Raw genomic sequence first — 22,903 nt, forward strand, 5'->3', positions numbered from 1 at the left:
CAGATAATAATAAATATTCATCCAATAAGTGAAAGAACTGAGGAAGAAAGAAAAGGGAGCAACATGACTATAATTAGATTATCTTTTTATCTGAAGATTTAAATAAGATTTTTCTTTATTGAATGGTTCAAATTTAAAACTGATTTCAGAGATAAACTTGGAAACAACATACAGTCTTCATCAATCTCTCTGTGTATATATGTTATGTGTAGCCAAAGGGTCAGCAGTTAGAATCAGCCAGGCGCTCCTTGGAAACTCTATGGGGCAGTTCTACTCTGTCCTATAGGGTCACTATGAGTCGGAATTGACTCGACGGCACTGGGTTTGGTTTGTTTTTTCTTTTAATATATATATATATATATATATATATATACACACATATATATAAGATCACATTCAAATATATCTAAATCTAAATATGTATGTATCTAGCTATATATATTGTTGTTGTCAGGTGCCGTCAAGTCAGTTCAGGGTTGCAGTGAGTAGCTAAGGCAGGGTAGTTTGGAGGAAGGAAATAGTAAGGACAGCTTCCACTTAATAGCCTCCATAAAAGGCTGGTGACATTAAATATTGCTTCCAGTTGTCCTAAGTCACAAGGTATCAAAACAAGGCCATGGAAGTTATATAATGTGCCATATTCACACTCAGTAACTAAATTAGGACACAGAATAAGCTTGATAGTGGTAAAGATGGCACAACTTGAAGGTAATCAATGTCACTGAATCGTACATGTAAAAATTGCTGAATTGGCAAATGTTTTGTTATATTTATTCTTACCACAATTAAAAAAAGAAAAAAAAAAAGCCCATTTGATCTCAAGGCACTTGTTACCTCCTTCCCAGCACACAGTTTCTTCTAAGCTGTAGCTGGACAAAGGGTACATAGTGTTGGGCAGGAAGGGAAAAATTGAGAACAACAAGAGTTTCAAGTATGCATATATTTACTACAAGCACCCCAAAGCAAAATCTAGGTATTAAATATACATTTTTTCCTCAGTAATTACCACACAAAGTAAGCCTCCAATTTTCATCTGTAGAGAAACTGAGGCACAGAGATGCTTAAGTATCTGCTACAATGTCAGCACTGAAATGCTCTTCTCTAGTGTTCTGCTGTAGAACTCCGGGAATCTAGCCAGACAAATTAAGAATTCATCCTTTTGTGGAAAAATCATACTTATTTTTAATTTTAGTGAAGATGGCTTTATTAGTCACTTCCTCAAAGGAGGTAACCACACGGATGGATGAAAAACTATAAATGCTAAACTTCTTGAAGTAATTATGACTCATGTCACATTTGGTATGTTTCTGTTCTTCTTTTGGGGTTTTTTCAACCATATTTAAAATATCAGTTGGTGCTACCTACCAGAGAATTCACAGTAAATGGCTGATCCATGTTTTCCTGTCTACAAATGAAGGTGTTCACTGATTCTTCTCAATCACCGCATCTGTTTCAAAGGGAAAAAGCAGAGCTAGCGTTAGAACCCAAGTCTCAAATCCCAAAGCTCAGGGTTATTTCTGCCTCAGAAGAAAATGAACAAATAAAAATAATTTATATATTTCAACCTGAATTTTTAGAGACTGTTGGAAACCTCTTCCGGAAAAAATAAAACTGCAGGTGGTTTTGGCTTCTTGAAGCAGACTTCTAAAAGTAGAGGTAGGAATGGAATTAATATTTGACTAGCACCCAACGTGGGTGTGCTGGGGTGTTATCTTACTTTGAACTCTATATAAGGTTATAAAGTAGGTTTACTTTCATCAAAGGGATAAAGAATATCATAGTGATTAAGAGCACGGACTCGGTAGCCAGACAGTCTGGGTTTAAACTAAGTTTAGCATGTATTGGCTTGGTAGGCAGAAATCCAAGATGGTCCCTGTGACTCCCACCTCTTGTATGTACCCACAGCTTTATATAATCCCTTTCCTTTGAGTGTGGGCAGAAGCTAAAGCTTGTATTTAATCAACAGAATATGGCAAAAGTGATGGGAAATTACTCCCATAATAATGTTATGTTATATGGCAAAGATGAAGAGGTTTTATATATGTATTACAGTCTCTAATCAGTTGAGCCCTTTAAAAGAGGAAGACACTCTCCTGCTGGCGTTGGAGAAGCAAATCACCATGAGATATACAGCTACAATGAAATTAATTCTAACAACCAGTTGAGCTTGGAAGAGGACCCTGAGTCTCAAATGAGATGATGGCTCCAGTTAACCCGCTGATTATAGTCTGGTGAGGCCCTGAGCAGAGGACCCAGGTAAACTGTGCCCAGACTCCTGACCCACAAAACTGTGACTTAATAAATGCATGTTGCTTTAAGGCGTGGCAATTTATAATTTGTAATGCACCAACTGAAAACTAACACACTAGCTGTGTATGACTGCAGCTGAGTTATGAAACCTTCCTATGTATCTGAAAAATGTGGATATAATAGAATCTATTATTCCCACACCACATGGCTGTAACAAGGATTAAATGAGTAACCATATGAAGTGCTTAGAATAATTCCTAGTACATAGCCAATATTATATACTCTTTGGCATTGAGTCTAACCCGACTCTTGATGATCCCGCGTGCTTCAGAGTACAAATGCACTCCACAGGGTTTTCAATGGCTGTTATCTTATGGAAGTAGATCACCAGATATTCCGTGGCACCAATGGGTGGATTTGAACTGCCAACCTTTTGGTTATTAGCTGAGCATAAACTGTTTGTGCCATACAGGGACCTTCAAGATTATACAAGTGACAGCTATTATTTTGCAGTTGAGGAAATCAAGGCTCAAAGAAGTTAAGTAAATGTACCCAAAGTCAGTCACTCAATAAATGTTAGTCCCCCTCCTTTTTTTAGCTAGATTAGGGCAAGCTCCACATCACCAATCCATTCTTCTAAATTCATTTTGGTCTTTATACCCCACTCATTATGTGGCTTTAGACGTGTATTTTCTCTCAATGAGGGGGTTAAGCTACATTCTTTCCACATATTCCATGATTCTAGAAATCTCAGAAGTAGACTGCAGTGCAGTGAATTGCTGTGATATGGCCTTTCTAGCCATAGTTTCTTAATTCCCAGAAAATGATTGGCTGGGACTATACAAATAAGGTACGTAAAAACTCTTGCAGGGAGTGGACAGTGACTACGCAAATAAGGTGACTGTAGCCTACCAAGGGGATTGGTCAGTTTTGCCATCCTGCTAGGCTTAAAAAAGCCAATCCCACAGAGAATGCGGGTACTGCACTACCATCAAGAAGAAGCATCAGGACCAAATGGGCAGCTCCTGCCCAGAGGCAGGATGAGAAGGCAAGAAGGGACAGGAACTGGTTGAATGGACACAGGGAACTCGGAGCAGAAAGGGAGAGTGTGCTGTCACATCGTGGAGATTGCAACTAATGTCACAAAACAATATGTGCATAAATTTTTGTATGAGAAATTAACTTGAACTGTAAACTTTCACCTAAAGCACAATAAAAATAAAAACACAAAACCTCACATCTCTAGATTTTCCCATTTTGCCTGTTGATAAGCTGCTGAATTTTTAAGGTAACATTTAGAAGACATTCTAAATAGTGTAATGGAGGACCCTAATTGATATTCCCAAGAGTAACTGCATTTTGCTAAAGGCAGCAAGGCATCAGGTCACCAAAGTAAACCAGATCTAAAGACAACCTGTGTGAAACACACATCCAGGGACAGTCCTGCCCTGTGATGAATGAGAATACAGTAAACTGTAAGGAAAAAAAAAAAAAAGAGTCTGAAACAGAGCCAATCCTTTGGACAAGGACCTGGGGTCTCTGTGACAAGAGCCTCCTAGACCCAGAAGAAAGAGCGAATGCTGAAGATGGGGAGACAGTGGCCACAGAGCAAAAGCTGAATGCCTTCGGGCAAGAGACTTGACAGTGGAGCTAAAAGAGCTGTAACGCTTACCCATGCAGGGCAGGAGCTTGAGTGTGCCCCGTGCAGGAGAAGTCTTGGAGGACCCTATGTAGGGGTCTTCCTACAGCAGGGCGGAGCCAGATGCCTCTGAGCAGGAGGCTTGCCAGCGGAGCTAAAAGTTGTAACACTTGCTTGTGCAGGGCAAGAGAAGGCTGAGTGTGCTCCATGCAGGAGTTGCACACCTTCCCCTCTGCGTAGCAGAAGCCCAGGTGGCATGGCAGCAAAAGAACCCTAGAGGCCAGGGTAGCACGGTGGGAGATGGCAGCAGAGCCTTGGAAGGACCCAGCAGTAGAGGGTCGAGAGATCCTCTGCAGGGGTTTCCCAGCCAGCAGCAAGGCCCAGCCGAGACCCAGCAGCAGAGCAGAAGCCTCAGGAGCCACAAAGCCCCCTTCCCCCTTGCGGAAGCATGGCGGTAGCCAGAGGCAACAATGACAGGAATACTGCATCCCACCTGAACCACGGCACGCCTGCCCAGCGACATAAGAATGGACATGGGTAATTTGGGGAAGGGTAGGCGTTTCCCCTTTGGGAATCTGTTATTGCTTAATGTCTGCTTTCTATAAGAATAATGGCTTTGACTTTGCCAACACTGTGTAAATGTCTCGTGTGTCCAGCTCGATCACAGATGAACACAGCACCCATGGCATGGTTGATACCAGTGGGTGTATGTGTCCCATTCCTAGAAGTCTACTGGCTACCTGGGAGTTTAAGGCACAGCCTGTCTGCATGTACAATGCAGAGAGACGAGAACATACATCGATCAAGTCAAGCCTTCTTTGCTACTTCTGGCCTGAAATGTGGTTGAGAAACCCTTCAAGGCAAGGCACCCAGGGTGTTCCAGTTTTTCCCCTTCACCCTCTCCACAGATCCCTGAACTAACACTGAGATCCAAGCCTGCAGGTTACAGAAATGCCCGAGAAAGTTAATGACCTAGAGACAGCTACTATCTCAGTTTAATTTAAACCCCAGTTAACAGTTCTGGCACCACTGAATAGAGGCAATTCCATTTGGGGAATTATCATTTTTCAATGAGAAGGTATAAACCAGGAAAAAAAAAAAAAAAAAGACTTCCAAAAAGTTAAGGAGACAGAACAAACATTTATGGAGGGTGTGGGGGGAGGAGAAAGGCGGACAAGCAAATACCAGACAGTCATTTATTATGGTCTTGTAAAAACCTAGAATTAATTTTCTTAGTAGTTACTCAGATCCCTACACAATCAGCAAATAACTTTAAAAATCGGAAACATGAAAACAGTGGTTCCTAAATTTTACTGTACCAAAAAAAAAAGAAAATCATATACACCTGAGACTTGTTTAAAACACAGATTCCTGGGATTCACCCACAAAGATTCTGAATCCATTGGTTTTGAACCCATGAATAGGCACTTTTAAGAAGCGGTCCAGGTGATTCTGAGACATGAGGTTTCCAAACAACTCTTGGAGAAGCAGCTTTTCGAGACGACGGCATTTGGGAATGTAGCAAGCAGGATTCTTAGTGGCAAGCAAAGGCACCCACTCTTGAATTCATAGAAGGACGTCGAAAAGGTCATACATTTCCATGAGGGCCAGGGAAATTGGGCCCGGAGGCTGCATATCCAGGAACATCACCCAAAATCACACTGCAGCGCTGGTCTAGTAAAGACAGCCCTGCTGTAACTGATGAGCAGCTCCACCACTAACACCAGCAACGCCAGCAACCAGATGCTACTCTGGGAAACTCTATGCAGCTGCCACGTATTTCTTCATGTCACTAGCTTCAAGTACCACCTTCCATTTGTGTTACCCAGGCCTTGCTAAAATAATTAGAAAATCTTAACCGAGGATACAGTTAGAGATAACTTTCCTCACAGGTCCTGAGATTCACAAAGAGCAAGTGCAGCAGACTGCTATATATTCCACAACACCCATTCTTTCTGATACAAAAATATCATTTTTGGCTGATACATAGTCTCCCAGCTAAAATCTCCATTGCCCAGACTTTTTTGGAGTCAGTGTGGCTATGTGACCAAAGTCTGGCCAATGGCATGTGAGCAGAAGAGTGAGGCCTAAGTCTGGATGGTGCCCTTTAAAGGAAGGGGCATGGCTGTCATCACCCCGCCCCTTCCTACCAGCTGGGATGCTGATGTGGAGTGCAGCCATCTTGAATCATGAGATGCAGCAATGGCAAAACCAGAAGAGAAAAGGAGCACCCTAGTTTGCTTACTCTCGAACCATTATGAGAGTGATGACTTTCTGTTGTTAGTTGCCATTGAGTCGATTCTGACTCATGGCAGCCCCATGTGTGTCAGGGTGGAACTACCTTGCCTAATACTTTGACTCTTTGTTTAGGCAGGTGGACTTGTATTCTGACTAACACCGTAAGTTTAACCCAGATAGGATGATTCGGTGTGCTCCATGGGACACTATCACCAATTCTGATCAGGAAACACTCATCCTCCATCACCCCTCCTCAGCCTCAGCGTCCTGTCTGCCCGCCTCTGCATCCTTGCCCCAGGTATTGGAAGTAACAGAAATACACCCCCTTCCTCCTTCCCTTCATCCTGCTCCCATAACTCCTGCCCAGCCTATAAGATCCCACATATCCATGTAGAAATTTCAGGCTTCTTCAGCCCACAATGATTTTTCTTCTCTAAAGTTCGGAGTCAATACCACACACCTCAGGCTAGAATGTAAGCCAGATACCGTAAACGACAGCCACAGGCAACCTCCGGCTGTCCTACATGTTTAATCTGGTTGTACAGTAAATTTCAACTTTTAAATTATTTATCAACATTTAAAAATCAGAAAATTTCGTGTAAAAATTCTGATTTCCAGCTTCTCTTAAAAAACAAAAACAAAAATCAGAGGATCTGGTACCATGGGGCCCAGTACCTGGAACATTTTTTTGTTGTTGTTATTACTTGTCTTTTGTTCCAAATTTAGAACAGTGCCTACTACAAGTAGGCTCTCTCTCTCTCTCTGTTGAGTGAATAAATAAAAGAATGAATGAACAAAGACACAAGCTTCTTCAAGCCTACTGTATACTCCCCATCAAATATAGAAGCTTAGTAAATACTTGGCTCTAGGTCTGTATTAAAAGGTAGCCCTCAAATGCACCAGCCTTCAAGAACTTAAAAACTAGTTGCCATTGCATCAATTCTGATTCGGGGGACCCCATGTGTGTCACAGTAGAACTATGCTCTGCAGGGTTTTCAATGGCTGCTTTTTGGGAAGCAGATCACCACAGATTTCTCCTGAAGCACCTCTGGGTGGACTTGAACCTCCTATCTTTCAGTTAGCTGCCGAATGTGATAGCCATTCGTACTACCCAGGGTCTCCCTTTCAGATTCCAGGTAGTTCATTTGATTCTTTTAATACAGGTTCATTTAATAATTCAACCATACATTCCTTCAACAAATATGAACTGAGCACCAAGGATATGCCAAGCACTGTTCTAGGTACATGGGCCATTATCAGGGAATACAACAGGCGAAGATTCCTGCCCTTTTGGAGTTTAGATTCTAGAAAGAAGAGATAAACAATCAGCATAATAAGTAATTCATACAGTAAGTTAGAAGGTAATGCGTGCTTTTAGAAAAAGAAAAAAAGCAAAGTAAGGGGAACCAGAAGTGCTGGGGAGAGGGTATAGTGGGCATGAGTTTACGGTATTAACTGGGGTTTTCAAGGTGGCTCTCATTTGGAAACTGAAAACGAACTAGGGACTTGAAGGAGCGGCGTAGGGAAGGAGCTAGTGCGAAAGTCTTCAGGCAGAAGGACATCTGGTGTGTTTCAGGAAAAGCAAGAGGGCCAGTGTGGCTGCAGCAGGGTGAGCAGAGAGGAGAGCGGTGGAAACTGAAGTCGGTGAGGGGAGGAAGGGTAAGAGCTTGAGGCCTGGTATCACCATATGGCCCTTTAACTCGGGGCGACAGCAGGAGCTATGTAGCGTGTTGAGCAAAGGAGTGACCTCAACTGCATTATATTTTACAAGGAGAACTCTGAGTGTGTGTTGAGAACAGACTGTGAGGGACAAGGGAGGGAGCACGGAGATCAGTTAGGTTCCTGCAGAAATCAAATCCAGGGTGGCGACAACAGCATCTTGGGTGGTACAGGATGGTGGTGACAGCAGTGGATCAAGTGAAAAGCAAGTTTAGTCTCTGGATAAGGAAATTGAAGTTGTTTTCATTTACGTTCTCCGTATCCGACAGGAGGAAATGCAAACAACTTAAATGGCAGGATTATAAGCAAACGGTCCATAAGGGAAGGAAGTAATCCATGGAACATTAGCTGTGCAGGAAAGCTAGCATGAAGCTGTAGGGCCTCTTCTCTAATTCCTTATACTTCAGCAATTACCGTGGTGAAGACAAGTTGAAGACACTAAAGGTAAGGTACACATTGCAATTTGGAGGGTCAGAAATATACTGAAGCAAGGTACCCAGAAGATGCCAAAGGCAGACGAAGTATTCAACCTCATATACAAATAAAATATAAATTTTCTTTTCAAAGTGGAGGCCCACTTTGCAGTGGAGACACTGTGCAAACACGTCCTTTGGAATCAGACAAGCCTGAGTGAGTTCTGGTTCCATCATCTATGTGCTAGTGACCCTCACTTAACCCCTTTGAGGTTTGCTTTCCTCATTCACAATGGGGGTCATTGCAGCCCCACTTTACTGCTCTGAGAGTGGCTTACCACCATCTTAAAAGATTCATCAGGAATGCCCAATCTAATCTCAATCTGCTCCCTACCCTCCACCCCCATGTACAGCCCACATTCTCATTGCTTGATAACATCCGAACTACAGTCTTGGGATATGCTGAACCCGTAGTATGCCTCTTAAGAATTCTTTTTGGAGTTCCTGCCTTCTTGCCTTTACCTCTAGCCTCTTTTCCTCACTGTAGCCTCCAAAGACTACATTCGTTTTCCTCTTGAAACTGACCTTCTCAGGATGAGTAAGAGGAGAGTCTGCAATCTGATAATCCTGGCACACAAGGGGTCAGGGAGCCGGGGTGCAGAAGAGGCGTCAGACCCATATAGACTCACAGAAGCTGACCTCTGTCACTGCTGTTTAGACCTCCTGGGATCAACTGAGTAGCCCCCAACTGTGCCCAGGGGTGATGTGGCTAAAATGGAGTCTCAGCCCTGAAGGTCTCAGGAGGAGCCAGGCCCCTTTTCCAAGCTGACACTCCATAGCTGAGTTTATAACCCTTTATTCCCTCTACGAGCTCATGGTTTTACAGCCCAGTGGCAGAATCTTGTTGCCTTTTGGGTCCCAATTCAATGTCTTCAAGTCTCCACTCCCCCAAAGAAGTACAGAAGAAACCCTACGATTCTGCTTCTTAAAACCATCAGCAAATAGAACCAAGTATAGACAGGGGTAAGTACATGACCCAGCACAGTGCTCATTTCATGATTTTTTTCAGTCTTGATCTCCTTAATACTTTTTTTTTTTTTTCCTTGTGGCTAAGCTCAGAATCCTGACCCACTTAAAGGCATAAAGCAATATTTTCCGGAACCCAGAAGGGAGAATCCCAGGCAGCCAAGAGTCTCTTTCAAAGTCATAGTAGCTGAATACACAGAGAAGAGCCGGTGGGGCCATCACCCAGCCTGCCACTTTCTCCCTGGTGCTGCTTTCGCCGTGTGCAGTGTGCGGTGGTGTGGGCTGCCTGGCGTGGGCCGCCTGGTGGGCCAGAGAAGCCAAAATACTTCCCACCACCTCCTGAAGTCTCATTTCTGATTGGCCCAAACCAACAGCCTTCCTTTCCCCACTGGGTTAGGGTTCATGTTTTCCAGGAAGAGCACAGAGCATTTTACTTGAAATTATCTAAAGGAAATTATCGTAACCTAGACTGTGGGCTGCAGTTACCTAATCTGATTTAGATAAATGAAGGTATAGGGTCACTCCCATGCCTTAAATGACTGAGGCACAAAGAAGGACCTCCTGAGTCACACTCTTACAAACTGGGGCCTGTTTTAGGGGAAGAAAAAAAAAAGATCTAGACCTACCTAACACTGCCGTTCATCCTGAAAGACTTCAAAATCCAGACATTAAAACCGAAGAATGCTTTGATTTTTTTTACACTCGTCTATAATATCTGCCCATCAGAAATATGCTGTGGTCCAGCTGAGACTTCATCTGTTCTGAAGTACAAAGAAGATGAAAATGAAACCTGATCTGAATATTAGGAATACCTGTTCTTGTTAATTTTTTTCTATACTCGTAGGTACTATATGTGAGTACCTATTAGGTACCAGGCACTTGTCTCTTATCCCTACATGTATGTTTCAGGTTAAACACACCACAATGGTGTGGTTTAGAATAGGTCAATCAGCAAGAACGCAGTTGCTACAGGGAACACTGGTAAATACATCATTCCTGGTATATGTTTTAAATCACTTTAAGTCTAGGCTACCCTGAGAGCAGCTGAATCACACTTTTTTGGCCATAAATCAGTTATTTCTCATAGTGCAATACAATTTTTATCATGAAACCAGGCCACCCTTAAATGCACCAGGAGCTCAGGTTTTGGGGAGATATACACCTGTATGAGAATCCAGCTTCCAAAACTCATGAATTGTGAGTGCTCTGGCATCTAATTTAACCTTTTTGTGCATATTATCTTCATCAATGAAATGGAGAAAATAACACCTTTCCAGAAAAACTCAGGTAAAGATTAAATGAGGTAATACAAAAAGGCTCTATCACAGTTTCCAGCTGCAGTCGAGAACACAATGAAAATCAGTTCTTGACACATCAAATGGTTAAGAGATGTGTAATTAATTACCTCTGTCCTGAAATGTTGATTTCTAGTCTAGACATCAGACATGGGTGATGTTTAACTACTTGCTTCTTTGCAATTAGTTTTTGACAGACCCTGTAAGTCGTCTCTAGAACCACCACCCACGCCTCCCACCACCCCTTCCTTCTGTCTCACCAGCAGTGCCCAATGGCACAACAGATATTCACTTCTCCAGTCTCTCTTGCAGCCAGGATTTGGAATGTTGGCAAGTGACCAAAATTGGGGGAAACATGTTGGGAGGATTCTCAGGGAGATTTTCATTTCGAATACACAATGACATCCTGGAGAATATGTGCCTTTTCATCAGCTGGACGTTGTGTCTTCATGTAAGACTGGAAATGCAGAAGCCATCTTGCAACCCAGAAGGAACAAGCCTAAGAAGCAGGCCCGTGTGCAGAAGACAGTAGAGCTGAAGGGTAGAATGAGCTTGGCTCCTTGTTGACATTGTTGAGCTACTGAACTAATGCTGCAACCACCCTAGTTTGAACTTATTATGTAAGATAATAATAATAAAAAAAAGATAATACATACCATTATTTAAGGCACTGTTAACCAACAATCAGTTGCCATTATTTAAATGTTAGAGTCTTTGGGTTGTGCAAACTGTTAACATGTTTGGCCACCAACTGAAGGTTGGAGGTTTGAGTCCATCCAGAGGTACCTCAGAAAAAAGGCCTGGCAATCCACTGCCAAAAAACCCACCATTGAAAACCTTATGGAGCAGAGTTCTACTCTGACACACATGGGTCAACTGGATGGCAACTGGTAATAATAACTAACAAATAGGGCTGTTGAGATAATGCCTCTAAAACATACAACGTAATGCCTGATGTCAATAAGCACCCAATAAGTGATTAGTACTGTTATTTCCATCTTACAAATGAGAAAACTAGAGCCTAGAAGAGTTAGGTAACTTGAGGTAACTACAGAACAGGGACTCAAAAGCTCAGTGCATACAACCTCAGAGCTCACACTCTTAATCACATGCAATTAGTGTCTAATAGTGAACAGTGAAATCCAGAGGAAGGTCAAATCCTTGGGCCCTGGACAAGAATCGATAGGATTTACTGCAGAAATGAAGAGTTCATTTCAGCATCACAAATATCTGATTCCTAATCTTCTCCCTGCCAAAGAAAGGCAAGGGGATTTATAATGCCTCCAGGGATTTCTTTGAATGCCTGTACGCTGACCAACCAGAATATGTTGTTAAGAAATTCAAATGCATAATTATTCTTCCACGACACAGTTCAATTCAAAATATTTACTGGTTTTTAATAAAAATCCTAAAATTTGTGGTATTTAAAAAGGCATTTCATGTACTCCCAGACACACTAATTTAGGATTCTGTGAGGCTTCTTTTTACTTCCAATGAGATGATTCAATAGTCACCATAAAGCATTTGGCTAAATGAATTTGGGGTGTCCAGGAGAAAGTAATGTTTTCGTATTTGCACACAGACACTTTTTGCATCTGAATCTGTACAGATGTGTGAATTCTGCTCTCTTGCTGTTCAAACAGTAATTCCTGAAAATGATGCATTTCAAAGATACGCTATCCACAAGCCACTCAAACGTGAATGTACATTTTAATATGCTTCCCTTTTTATTGCAATTTGATTCTCTCCAGAAGACGCCTAATTCAATGAAGTATAATGAGTCAGAAATAAATTTTTAAAATAACATCACTTTCCTGCCTGCCAGTTTCTTGAAGCTCGGAGATAGAATCAGTCCTTGGGCATTATGCATTCATTTTATTTAATTTCCATACATTTCCTAAGGATAGTAGTTCAACAAGATTAATTTAGTCCAGCACTACTATTCAAAAACAAAAGACAACTTCCCTGAAGTACTTCTCATCCACTGCTTCTCCAATTTTTCCCAACCATGGGAATCTTAACTGTCCAACAAGTTCCAGTGAACGGCTGCAATTACATGTCTGGATCTGCACAAGCAACCTCCTCAATTCAGTGGACGAGCTCAAAAAAGGTGGGCTCCCTACATACCTTCCCCTGGCTGTCCATTTAAACATGCTTGAAGAGCCCTTTATGCTTCCAGAGTGGTTAGCAAGTGGCCGGCCTGCTGTTCCTTCCACATAGCTGACATCTCCATTCCTTTAAGATAATGATCCCTCAGAGTGTGGTTCCTGGACCACCTGTACCATAATTACTTGGCAAGGGAGGAGGGAACTGGTTACAATAAAACAGACTTCTAGGTCCCACTGGGCCAGAATTTCTGGGAAGGATACCCCAGGGATATCTATTTCTATCAAGCAGCCCAAAATATCTTTATGCACATTAAAGCTTGAAATCACTGCATCAAATAAAACTGCTCGAAGACAGTGACCCATCACCTGTTTGTTGTATTATGGTGGTTTGTGTGTTGCTATGATGCCGCAACCTATGCTACCAGTATTTCAAATACCAGCAGGGTCACCCACGGTAACCAGGTTTCAGCATAGCTTCCAGACTAAGACACTCTAGGAAGAAAGATGTGGCAATCTACTTCCGAAAATTAGCCAGTGAAAACGCTATGGATCACAATGGCCTCAACAGTAGATCCAAACATCCCCACAAGCATGAAGATGGCACAGACCCAGGCAAAGTTTCGTTGTGTTATATACAGGGTCGTTATGAGTAGGAGCCAACTCTATACAGAAACTAAGAACAAGACAGCTACAAATAACCTAAGTGCCTGAGTTTGATCAGTGGCATATTCCCTACTTAAAAAACTTGGTCTCTAAAAACTTGAGGTGTTTTCTTTTTCCTCCCTCTTCCTTTCCTTGCATCTCAACTATTAACTTTCTTTTTTCTAAACATAATTTTATTCTGTGGTACATATTTTTTCATGGCTTCAACTGGGCCTTTAAATACCCTCCATCCATTTTCATGATGATGGCTCACTCAGTACATCCCAAGACAAAATACATCTTTCCCACAAATACTGCTAGCAAACAAATTAATTCATCCAGTCGACATTTTTTAAGCTTTGTGCTAGGAGCTAGTGATAAAATGGTGAGCCAGGAGAGAGATGTATCTAATCTTGTGGAATTTACATCCTGCTAGTTCTGCCAGTTTTCAGATGTGTGAATTTCGATAGCTTACTTCACTCTCTCAGCCTATTTCTTCTGTCGCAAATGAGAATAATGGTGCCCTCCTTGCTCGCCATATAGTAGTAGAGGTTATAAACATTATTGAAGGGCTTTCAAAATCCAGATGGGCTGGTCTGGGCTGCTGAATGTACTGGGAGATCTAATGTTGACCTTAAAAAACAGTTGCTGGAAAGAGCAATTTATGGGTTGCAGACCTTCAAGAGCACAGGGTTGGAGAGCTCTGCGGCATAAACCTTTCAAAGTCAACCCTGCCAGATTCAGAGCCCCATGTTCTCACCCTTGCTCCCTCTCTGCCTTTCTGGTGACAAACCAGTCTGTTGCAACCCGTTTCTGGACCAGGTACTGTGTATCCCTGGCTCAGGTGTTAACTTCCATTTGCTTCAGGTGAATCCCTGCTCAGAACTGTACAGTGGTAACCTAGTGCTTGCCAGAAAAGGTTTAAACGTCAGTGCCCTCTGTGATCTGACCCCTTTTCCTGTATTATCAGACTTTGTTTTCTACTATTCCTCAGTGTACGTCTTCCCCTACCTTCCCCTTTGATCAAGCCTGTCTCTGCTCTGCCCACATTATCTGCCACTCAGAAGGATGTATGTACACTATTTCTTAAAAATTCCCTCCAACCCTGTGGTTTTCTGGTTCTTTCCATCAAAAAGCAGGTATTAACCTTAAGCCAAAAATATCTCCTGAATTCTTCTTAAAACCAAACAATAGTTTTGCTTAACTAGTAACAAATGTCTACTTTGAGCATTATGTTCTTTTTAGATCGATCTATCTGCCTGCAATCAACTCAGCAGATTAGATAGCAACCTTGGGGGCAGTGAGTTTATGTTAACGGGGAAGGAACAACTCAGAAAAGAAGGATGAGCATGGTTGCACAACTCAAAGAATGTAATCAACGTCACTGAAGCGTACTCGTAGAAACTTGAAGTGGTGTATGTTTTTACCATATATACTCTCAACAACAAAATAAATTATGAAAAAAGCAAGTACTATTAAGAAGATGAAATGCAGAATACACTGCCATTATAAAAACGCCACCAACCCAAAACCAAACTCACTGCCGTCGAGTCAATTCTGACTCATAGCAACCCCACAGGACAGAGTAGAACTGCCCCATATGGTTTCCAAGGAGTGGCTGGTGGATTCGAACTGATGACCTTTTGGTTAGAAGCCATAGCTCTTAACCATTACGCCACCAGGGTTTCTAAAAACGCCACGGCAGCACTATTATGTGAAAATGTCTATGAAAATCAGGAGGAGTAAGTGAACAAAACATAAAAATAGAAGAATCCAAATATAAAATTACGTCTTAAATAAGTTTTTCTCAAAATGTGGTTTACCCATCACGCCCACATCAGAATCCTGAGAAAGCTGTTAAAATGAAGACCCTTGGGCCCCACCCAAAACGACCGAATAATAATCTATAAGGGTGGGGTAGAGGATTTTTTTTTTTTTTTTTTTTTTGAGGCTGGCTTGAGAAGCACTGCCCTAGTCACTTTTCTTCACAAAAGAAAAATAACTATGCCATAAGAATATGATGGTCACTTATATTTCAAGGTCCAATTTTAATTTTTTCATCAATTGGAAAAACCATTGCCACACTCACCTATGACACCAATTGTTTTTTGTTTTTTTTTTCCTTAAATTACAATATTGATTCAGTAAGCAGTTCTTCTGCCCCATTGAACAGGAACATGAACGAACAAAGGGCTTACCCTAGGCCTCCATTTTCAAATCTCATTCCATCACTAAGTCATTTTGTTCCTACTGTTAAAAAAAAAAAAAAAAACTTTCCTGTCTACCAATTTATAAACCAACTTTTTAAGGATAAAACAGATGGGGGCGGGGGGGAACTAATTATCAATCCACCAGAAGATTTAAGGATGAAACCAGAGGCATAAAGGCCTCTCTATAATTCTTCTCGGTTGGAAATGCACATTCCCAGTGTTAAAAGACATGGCCCTAGAGGCATGACACATACCATCACAGAGCCTTCAGATGAGCCAGATGTAACTGTAATCACTACTCCTGGTTGTAGGTTTTTTGGTTTTGGGGTTTTTTTCTGTCTTTAATTAAAAGGTGCACATTGGATTCATTCAACTTTGAAAAGAAATAGTCTCAAAAGAGACCCACACTGGAAATTCTCTGAGCAAAGACAAATGCAAAAACAGTCAGTTCTTGTGCGGACAGGAAGAGTTAAAAATGAGTTATCTCTGGACTCGTGTTTCCAAATTAACCTGGAGGGTCATAAAGTCAAACAATCAAAGTGAGTAATTCATGATAGGTCCCCTAACAATTATCTCTTATATAAACCTTTCTTGAATCTTCTGTTTAATTACTGGGATGCCACTGATAAAAGTATCGCGAAAATTGAAAAACAAAGAAACTCCACCAAATTCACCAGACCTCAAATTCTGTCATCGTTCACTAAATTTAAAGTAATGAAATTACAAAACTGTTTCTTTAAAAGGTATTTAGCACTAGTTAAATTATTAAAATGTGTAATTTACACAAACGGGTAAATGAAAGGAGGCAGAATATATTTTCAAAATGAGATTTAAAATTTTTTCTTCAACTAAATAGTGCATGTTTTACCTGTAAACTCTATACAAGACCAAGGAAAAAGTTCTGCTTTCTTAGAAAAAAACAATACAGATTTCTGAAATCTTGTTAAGAGAACAAAGAATTGCAAGGATTCATATAATAAATGTTAAAATATTGAAATCAGTTAGGACATATTCCTAAAGAAGCTCTGGAAGAATTAACAATTTTCTAGTTTTTGCTGCTACCGTAGTTTTCTCACCTATAATTAAAATCTGGCCTTTTATGATGAGATGCAATCACTTCAATAAGTGAAAGAACAGAATTTATTCTGCTGTGACTCTATAAAATATTCTTAATAAAAATGGTTTGAAATATCATCATCAGTCCACCAAACTCATAGATGAGAAAATACATCAGCATCTTGTAGTGGGAAGAGAAGTGGACGACATACAAGGCTTTCAGACTACTGCCACTGGCCCCAGAGTCTGATAAATCATATTAAAAAAAAAATCATATTAGGGAGACAAATACTCCCTACATCCAGCACTGAATCACTGGGTATAAAGAAAAATATTACAAATGAGTATGTGTTGTATATGTCCATGATGCTAAGAAAAAAAAAATCCATTTTTAATAACAGTAACAACCAGCAGTTTGTGCCAAACACTGTACTAAGTACCTTTCTTTTAAACCTATTTATTTATTTACTTAATCCTCCCACAAAGCCTGAGATAGAAATGGACCAGAATGATGAGAAAATGGAGGCTCGGTGAAGTTAGTACTTGCCTAAAGACACACAACTGGTAAGTGGGAAAAAGAACTCATGTTCCTAACCACTTCATCATCCTTGAGGTAGCATTTGTTAAGGATTAGTACAGTGTCTGACCTAGAGCACATGCTCAATAACTAATATTTGTTTAAAAATATTTGGCAAATGGTTGCAAGATTCTTAAGGTACACCAGGACTCGAGCTGTGATCCACTTGTGATGTCTGGTGTAGGCACGGAATATGTTAGTAAACATACTTGTGCCACATGTTTTTGTTCCCTGTTCCACATAAGACTCCTGATTTCTGACTGCCTCAAGTTTTCCCTTCTCCATCAACAGTGTCCCCCGGATCCTATTTCAGGCTGTCATTATCTCACATGAGATTGCTACCTCCATGCCCTGTTTCCACTTAATCCACTCCCCACCCAACTGTACTCTTGTAAAAAGATGCTGTCATAACTTACTCCCTTTCAAGGGACCTACGACTGTCTACCACAACAAATCAAAATGTCACCCTCTTGGCTTTCAAGGACCTTCATAGGACATGGGGGAATATGCCTTTAACTCTAGTTCAAGTGCTCAAATGCCTATTTATCAAATAAATGCTTGATATAAATAGCCACGTCTCACTATGCAGAAAATAGCAGTGGCTGTGTTACTTCAAAACAGAGATAAGCAATTCTTTTTTTATCCTTTTGACATAGTCCAATGGAGGAAAAAATGTTTACATATCTCAGTTTATCTTTATTCAGGATGAAACAAAATTTATCAAGCCCCTTGGAGAAGGACATAAAGAGAAGAATATCAAAGTGGAAACTTGCATTACTATTAGGCACCACAATGTTAATATCCAGGCAAATTTCAGGCAGCTTTCTAATCTTTCATCCTGAAATTAGATCATGAGTCACAGGGAGAACCTCTAATGACTGAGGATGGAAAATCAGAACTAAAGCAAAAAAAGAGGGCACACTGTTGTTAGTTGTCGCTGAGTCGATTCTAGCTCATGACGAGCCAGAGTAAAACTTGCACTCCATACAGTTTTCAAAGCTGTGACCTTTCAGAAGCAGATCACCAAGCCTTACTCCCGAGGTGCCTCTGGATGCATTTGAACTGCCCACCTTCCAATTAGTAGTCCAGTGCTTAACCATGCCCTACCCAGCGACTCCATCAAAAAACCCAGTGCCGTCGAGTCGATTCCGACTCATAGTGACCCTAAAGGACAGAGGAGAACTGCCCCATAGAGTTTCCAAGGAGCGCCTGGCGGATTTGAACTGCCGACCCTTTGGTTAGCAGCCATAGCACTTAACCACTGCGCCACCAGGGTTTCCCCTAAGTGACTCCATAATACCCTTAATATTCAAGAGCATAAAATGCACAGATTTCCAAAAGTACCTTGAAAGGCTTAACATGGACAAATCAACATATAGGAATTACTGGTGCTATATATATATTATATATATAGAAGAAAAAAAATTTTTTTTTTCTTCATACCAAGGTGCTTTTAATAAATGCAAGTTACTAAACAACCAACAGTCCAATCTAAGTCAACCACATCAATGGACAAAACGAACACAAATTTATTTTTGAATTTAGAGAGAAAATCAAACTATACGTGGTTTGAAGGTTTAGTAACCTGCCCAAAGTTTAATTTGCCTCTCCACTTGGCATAAAGACATGCAGGATTGTACTAGAAATTCATCTGACTTGCTTAGAAATGCAAATAATTTCTGACAAAAGCCACATCCAGACTATTCCTGGGCTGAACGTTCTGATGTCAACTCGGGTTTTCTGAATGTACACTCAAACATCCAGTTGGACAGCTGACATGTTCAGGTGGCTGGAATAAGCAAACCAACAGGTAGCAGTACGGTGATTTTTGTTTGTTTTTATTTTATTTTATTTTGGAGGAATTAACACTGTTCCTTCAGCTGAGAATGTTGGTCTTCTTAGCTGAATGTATCATGGGCTTCAATTTGACAAAATGCCTGGTGAGTCATAGGAAGATACGGTGTCAAAACAATCCGTCTGCCAAAAAAGGATGTAAGTAGCTTGGGAAGAGAAAGATATTCTAGAATTGTTATTCGTTTACAAATGTTTATTGAGCAGCTGAACTCCATCTGCCCCAAAGAATGGAAAGCAGACTCTAGTATTTTCAGGGATGACCATGAGTAATTTCTCAGTTTCAGCTGAAGCCACCTATATAAAACCTTCAAAGGTCCCTAGGTGGCAGAAATGGTTTGCACTCAGTTGCCAACCTAAAGGTTGGCAGTTCGAACCCACCCAGTGGTACTGTGGAAGAAAGGGCCTGGTGATCTGTTTCCATTAATATCATAGGCAAGAAAACCCTATGGAGCAATTCTACTCGGTAACACATGGGGTTACCGTAAATTGGAATCAACTGGATGGCAGTTAACAACAATAATAAATGTCAAGAAAAAATGCTGATGATAGACAGAATCACGAATCCAGTGGATTCATTAAAATGTTTCTAATTGGTTAATGTACCCACCGGGCAGGCAAGGCCACTTCCTGGGCACTAGCTGTATATTTCTTCTCACATTTCTTCTATCCCTTGTATTTTTGAGCACAGCTACCAGACTTTTCTGCCCTGTAAAATACAGCCCCACTCCCTGGATTATAGCTGTAAGTAGGCCTGGGAAGAATCTTTTAAGGAGAAGTCTGATCAAATTGAGTTTAAGTCCATCCTGTGTACTGATATTAAGAGGTGATTATTGTTAAGGGTGAGTCCTGGTGGCGCAGTGGTTAAGAGCTACGGCTGCTAACCTAAAGGTCGGCCTTTTGAATCCACCAACTGCTCCTTGGAAACCCTTTGGGGTAGTTCTACCTTGTCCTATAGGGTCGCTGTGAGTCGCTAGTGACTGCCAAGGCAACGGGTTTGTTTTACAGGTATTGTTAAGGGTGATGGAAAAATTTAGAAATGGGTAATGGTGATAGTCGCACAACACGATGAACATAATGTGACTAAACTGTGTATGTGGAGAATGTGGAAATGGCAAATGTTTTGTTACATACGTATTTACCACAATAATAAAAGGAGAAAAAGAAGAGGTATTATTAACAATTCTTTAACTGTTTTTATCAGCCCTTCTCAGGGACCAAGTCCAAGAGACAGCTGTTGTTTACCCCTCCTCTGCAAAAGGAATAGGGAAGTGACTGACTGTACAAATCTCTCTGCTGAGGGCACAGTCATGGCACCAGCCTTGTCACCTCTCCCTCCGTCCTCCCATGGGCAATAAAAGTTCTATGAAACAGGGCAATAGCGGGCAAGAATCTGGCCTTTAAGACTGCAATATGGGTAAAGGACTTGAATTATTTCCTGATATAATAGTGCTTATTTTTAAAAAGATTTCATAAATCAAGTTTCTGAAAACTCTCAAGGACCAGGTGATACATAAATTACAGCTGAAGTATACTCAAAAGTTAATGCCCAAAATAGCAAACAATTTGCCATACAGATGCTTGAACTGAAAACAAGCAGCCAGTTCATCTTCCAGGCAGATTCCAGTAACGTTTCATGGCTTTGAACGAAGAAGCTATAATGGAGCAAATGGTAAACAAGAAGAGCCCACTGTTCAAAGACATTAACTTGTATTAAAAATAAACACAGATATTTATAATGCAACTAGAAAACGCCCACTATAATCTAGATGGGGACTACATTTTTAAAGTTCAATTTAGCATCCAGCCAGTAAAACATAAAATTGCCCATTGAAACAACATCTGGAAAAAAAAAAGAAAAGTAGGCTTTAAATCTGTATGTAAAACAACAATAGAAAACTATCACCAAAACTTTGAACAGGAAATCAAACCTTCAGGTGTAATTTCTCTGTTGCAATAAATTTGCCATATTGACCTTGACAGGGCCTTGAATCCTGAGATCATAAATTAGCATCGTAGTGATATGCATTGAATTTCTGGAAACACTTTAAAACCTAGAACTTCATGTTATTCTCAGCGATAGCAGGATGTTTGGAAAGCAGTGTGTTCCCTGCTTTGAAAGATGTCTGTTTTCCTTACTACCAAACATTGCTTCCCAGAGCCCACCCACCCCCGCCTTAAAACACTTAAAGGTTTTATTCAGTCCTCTAGATTAGATCAGGTTCTGCCTCCAAAATTATTTATTTTTTCCCTTGTATAATTTTTTTTTAATCCAGTAGTTACAGTATTTCAGGCCCTTGGGTATCAGCAGTGTGGGTTGTTTTAGAGAAAGTTCTGGGAAATTACATGTTTTAGTGACATTCCACTTCATTGGGGGCCTTCGGTAAGAGCTAAAATTACTCAGGGCGAGAGGAAACGTCTTAGAGTCGCTCAAAAAAGGCGTAAAAGTAAACCTGATCTGCCCAGTTAGGGTACAGGGTCTGTTTTCCAACGCTCGCACCCCTCCTTCGCCACAACATGCGCAGCCAAAGAAAGCGCAGTGGCCCCTCTGAAAGTCGACATCATTTTCCAGGCTGCATCCCAAGGCTGAAGCTGAAACACACACGCACACCCATGTGTAAGTCACCGCCAGAGTCGCGCCCTGCCACCAGGAGCCACAGCCAAGCACTAGAGGCCGGCTGGGGGGCGCACAGAGGAAGCCCAGACGCCAGGAAGGAAGGAAGCCAGCAGCCACCCAAGCGCACTTCTTCCCGGGGCAAGCGCGGGACCGGACGCTGCTCGCTGAAGAAGGGCCGACGCGCGCCGGCCACTGGGCACACGCGCTGGTCACACGCACTGGGCACACGCACTCGGCGTGCACACCCGCCTGCGCCGGGGCGCGCCCACACTCACGCACACACACACGCGCGCGCGCGTCTGCTCACCAGCAACCTCTGATGTCTGGAGCCCGCGTGGGACGGCGACTGCGGCGGCTGCCCCCGCGCCTGCCGTGTGGCCTTCGCATCCGTGTGGCCGCTGCTCCCCGGCCGCCGTGGCTTTTGCTGGAAGACACTGCAGCCGGGTAATCCCGGCACCCAGCGAGCAGTCGCCCACTCCCTTGCCTTGGCCGTGCCTCCCCTTCTCCTCTGTGGACTGATGGAGCCTGGCTAGTTGCACTCGCTCGGGCTCTGTGCGTTGCTCTTCTCCTCTTCCTCCTCTCTCTCTCGGGGGTGGCTTCCCAGCGCTGGGGCAAGCAGCGCCCGCCCTCTCAAACCCACGCGCAGGCCGGCAGACCGAGACTGCAGCCGCCGCCGCCGCCGCCGCCGCCACCGCTGCCGCAGGAAAAGAAATTGTCACTGCGATGGTCCCGGCCTCCCCGGCCCTGGCCCCTGGGTGCCGCCTCCGCCTCTGCCTCCGCCCCCTCCTCCGCGGAGGCGGCCTCCCGCATTCTGCAGAAAAAGCTCGCAGGTGGAAGCATGTCCCTGCGGATGGGCTAGCACTAGAGCAAAATGGCTGGGTGCGGCCTTCCGATCTGAAACCCGCCACGTTCCACCCACAGCCCGGGGATCCACCTGGGCTTTCCCTTCTCGCCACCGTCAGTTTCGCTAGAACGACCTGAGTGGGTGCCTTGAAGACGGCGAAGTATGCAGTGAAGCAGCTGGATTTGGCTGGGACACTGGCATTGGAGTCCGGGGAAGGTTAGGGTACTGGCGGAAATCCCACTTATACCTCATAATAGAAATTCGGCTTTAAGAGTTATCTGTACCCTACCACCAGCACCAAATACCCTTGACCCCCAACCTTCGTGTACTCGGGAAACACAAACAATATCTTCCTACTGTTATTATAATTATTATTTGTGGTATTTACCATGTGCCTGCGCTGTGCCGGGCACTGTAT

At 42.3% G+C, this 22,903-nt stretch overlaps 1 protein-coding gene across 2 annotated transcripts in view; it reads right to left on the reverse strand.

Moving 5' to 3' along the window:
• The window catches only part of STAMBPL1 (STAM binding protein like 1), a 46,008-nt gene extending 23,684 nt beyond the window's left edge, over nucleotides 1-22,324 (reverse strand). The window contains exons 1-2 of one of the 2 annotated variants that reach the window (XM_023546943.2): nucleotides 21,949-22,324; nucleotides 1,366-1,447 (exon numbers count right to left, since the gene is read on the reverse strand). In XM_023546943.2, coding sequence (XP_023402711.1) covers nucleotides 1,366-1,395 — 30 coding nt within the window. In that variant the 5' untranslated portion in view covers nucleotides 1,396-1,447; nucleotides 21,949-22,324. Of the gene's footprint in view, nucleotides 1-1,365; nucleotides 3,699-21,948 lie in introns of those variants that run through there. The other variant, XM_064269599.1, reaches the window with a different exon arrangement.
• Between the last annotated feature and the right edge of the window lie 579 nt (nucleotides 22,325-22,903).

This window comes from Loxodonta africana, chromosome 16 (genome assembly GCF_030014295.1).
Source record: "Loxodonta africana isolate mLoxAfr1 chromosome 16, mLoxAfr1.hap2, whole genome shotgun sequence".
Classification (NCBI taxonomy): Eukaryota; Metazoa; Chordata; class Mammalia; order Proboscidea; family Elephantidae; genus Loxodonta; species Loxodonta africana.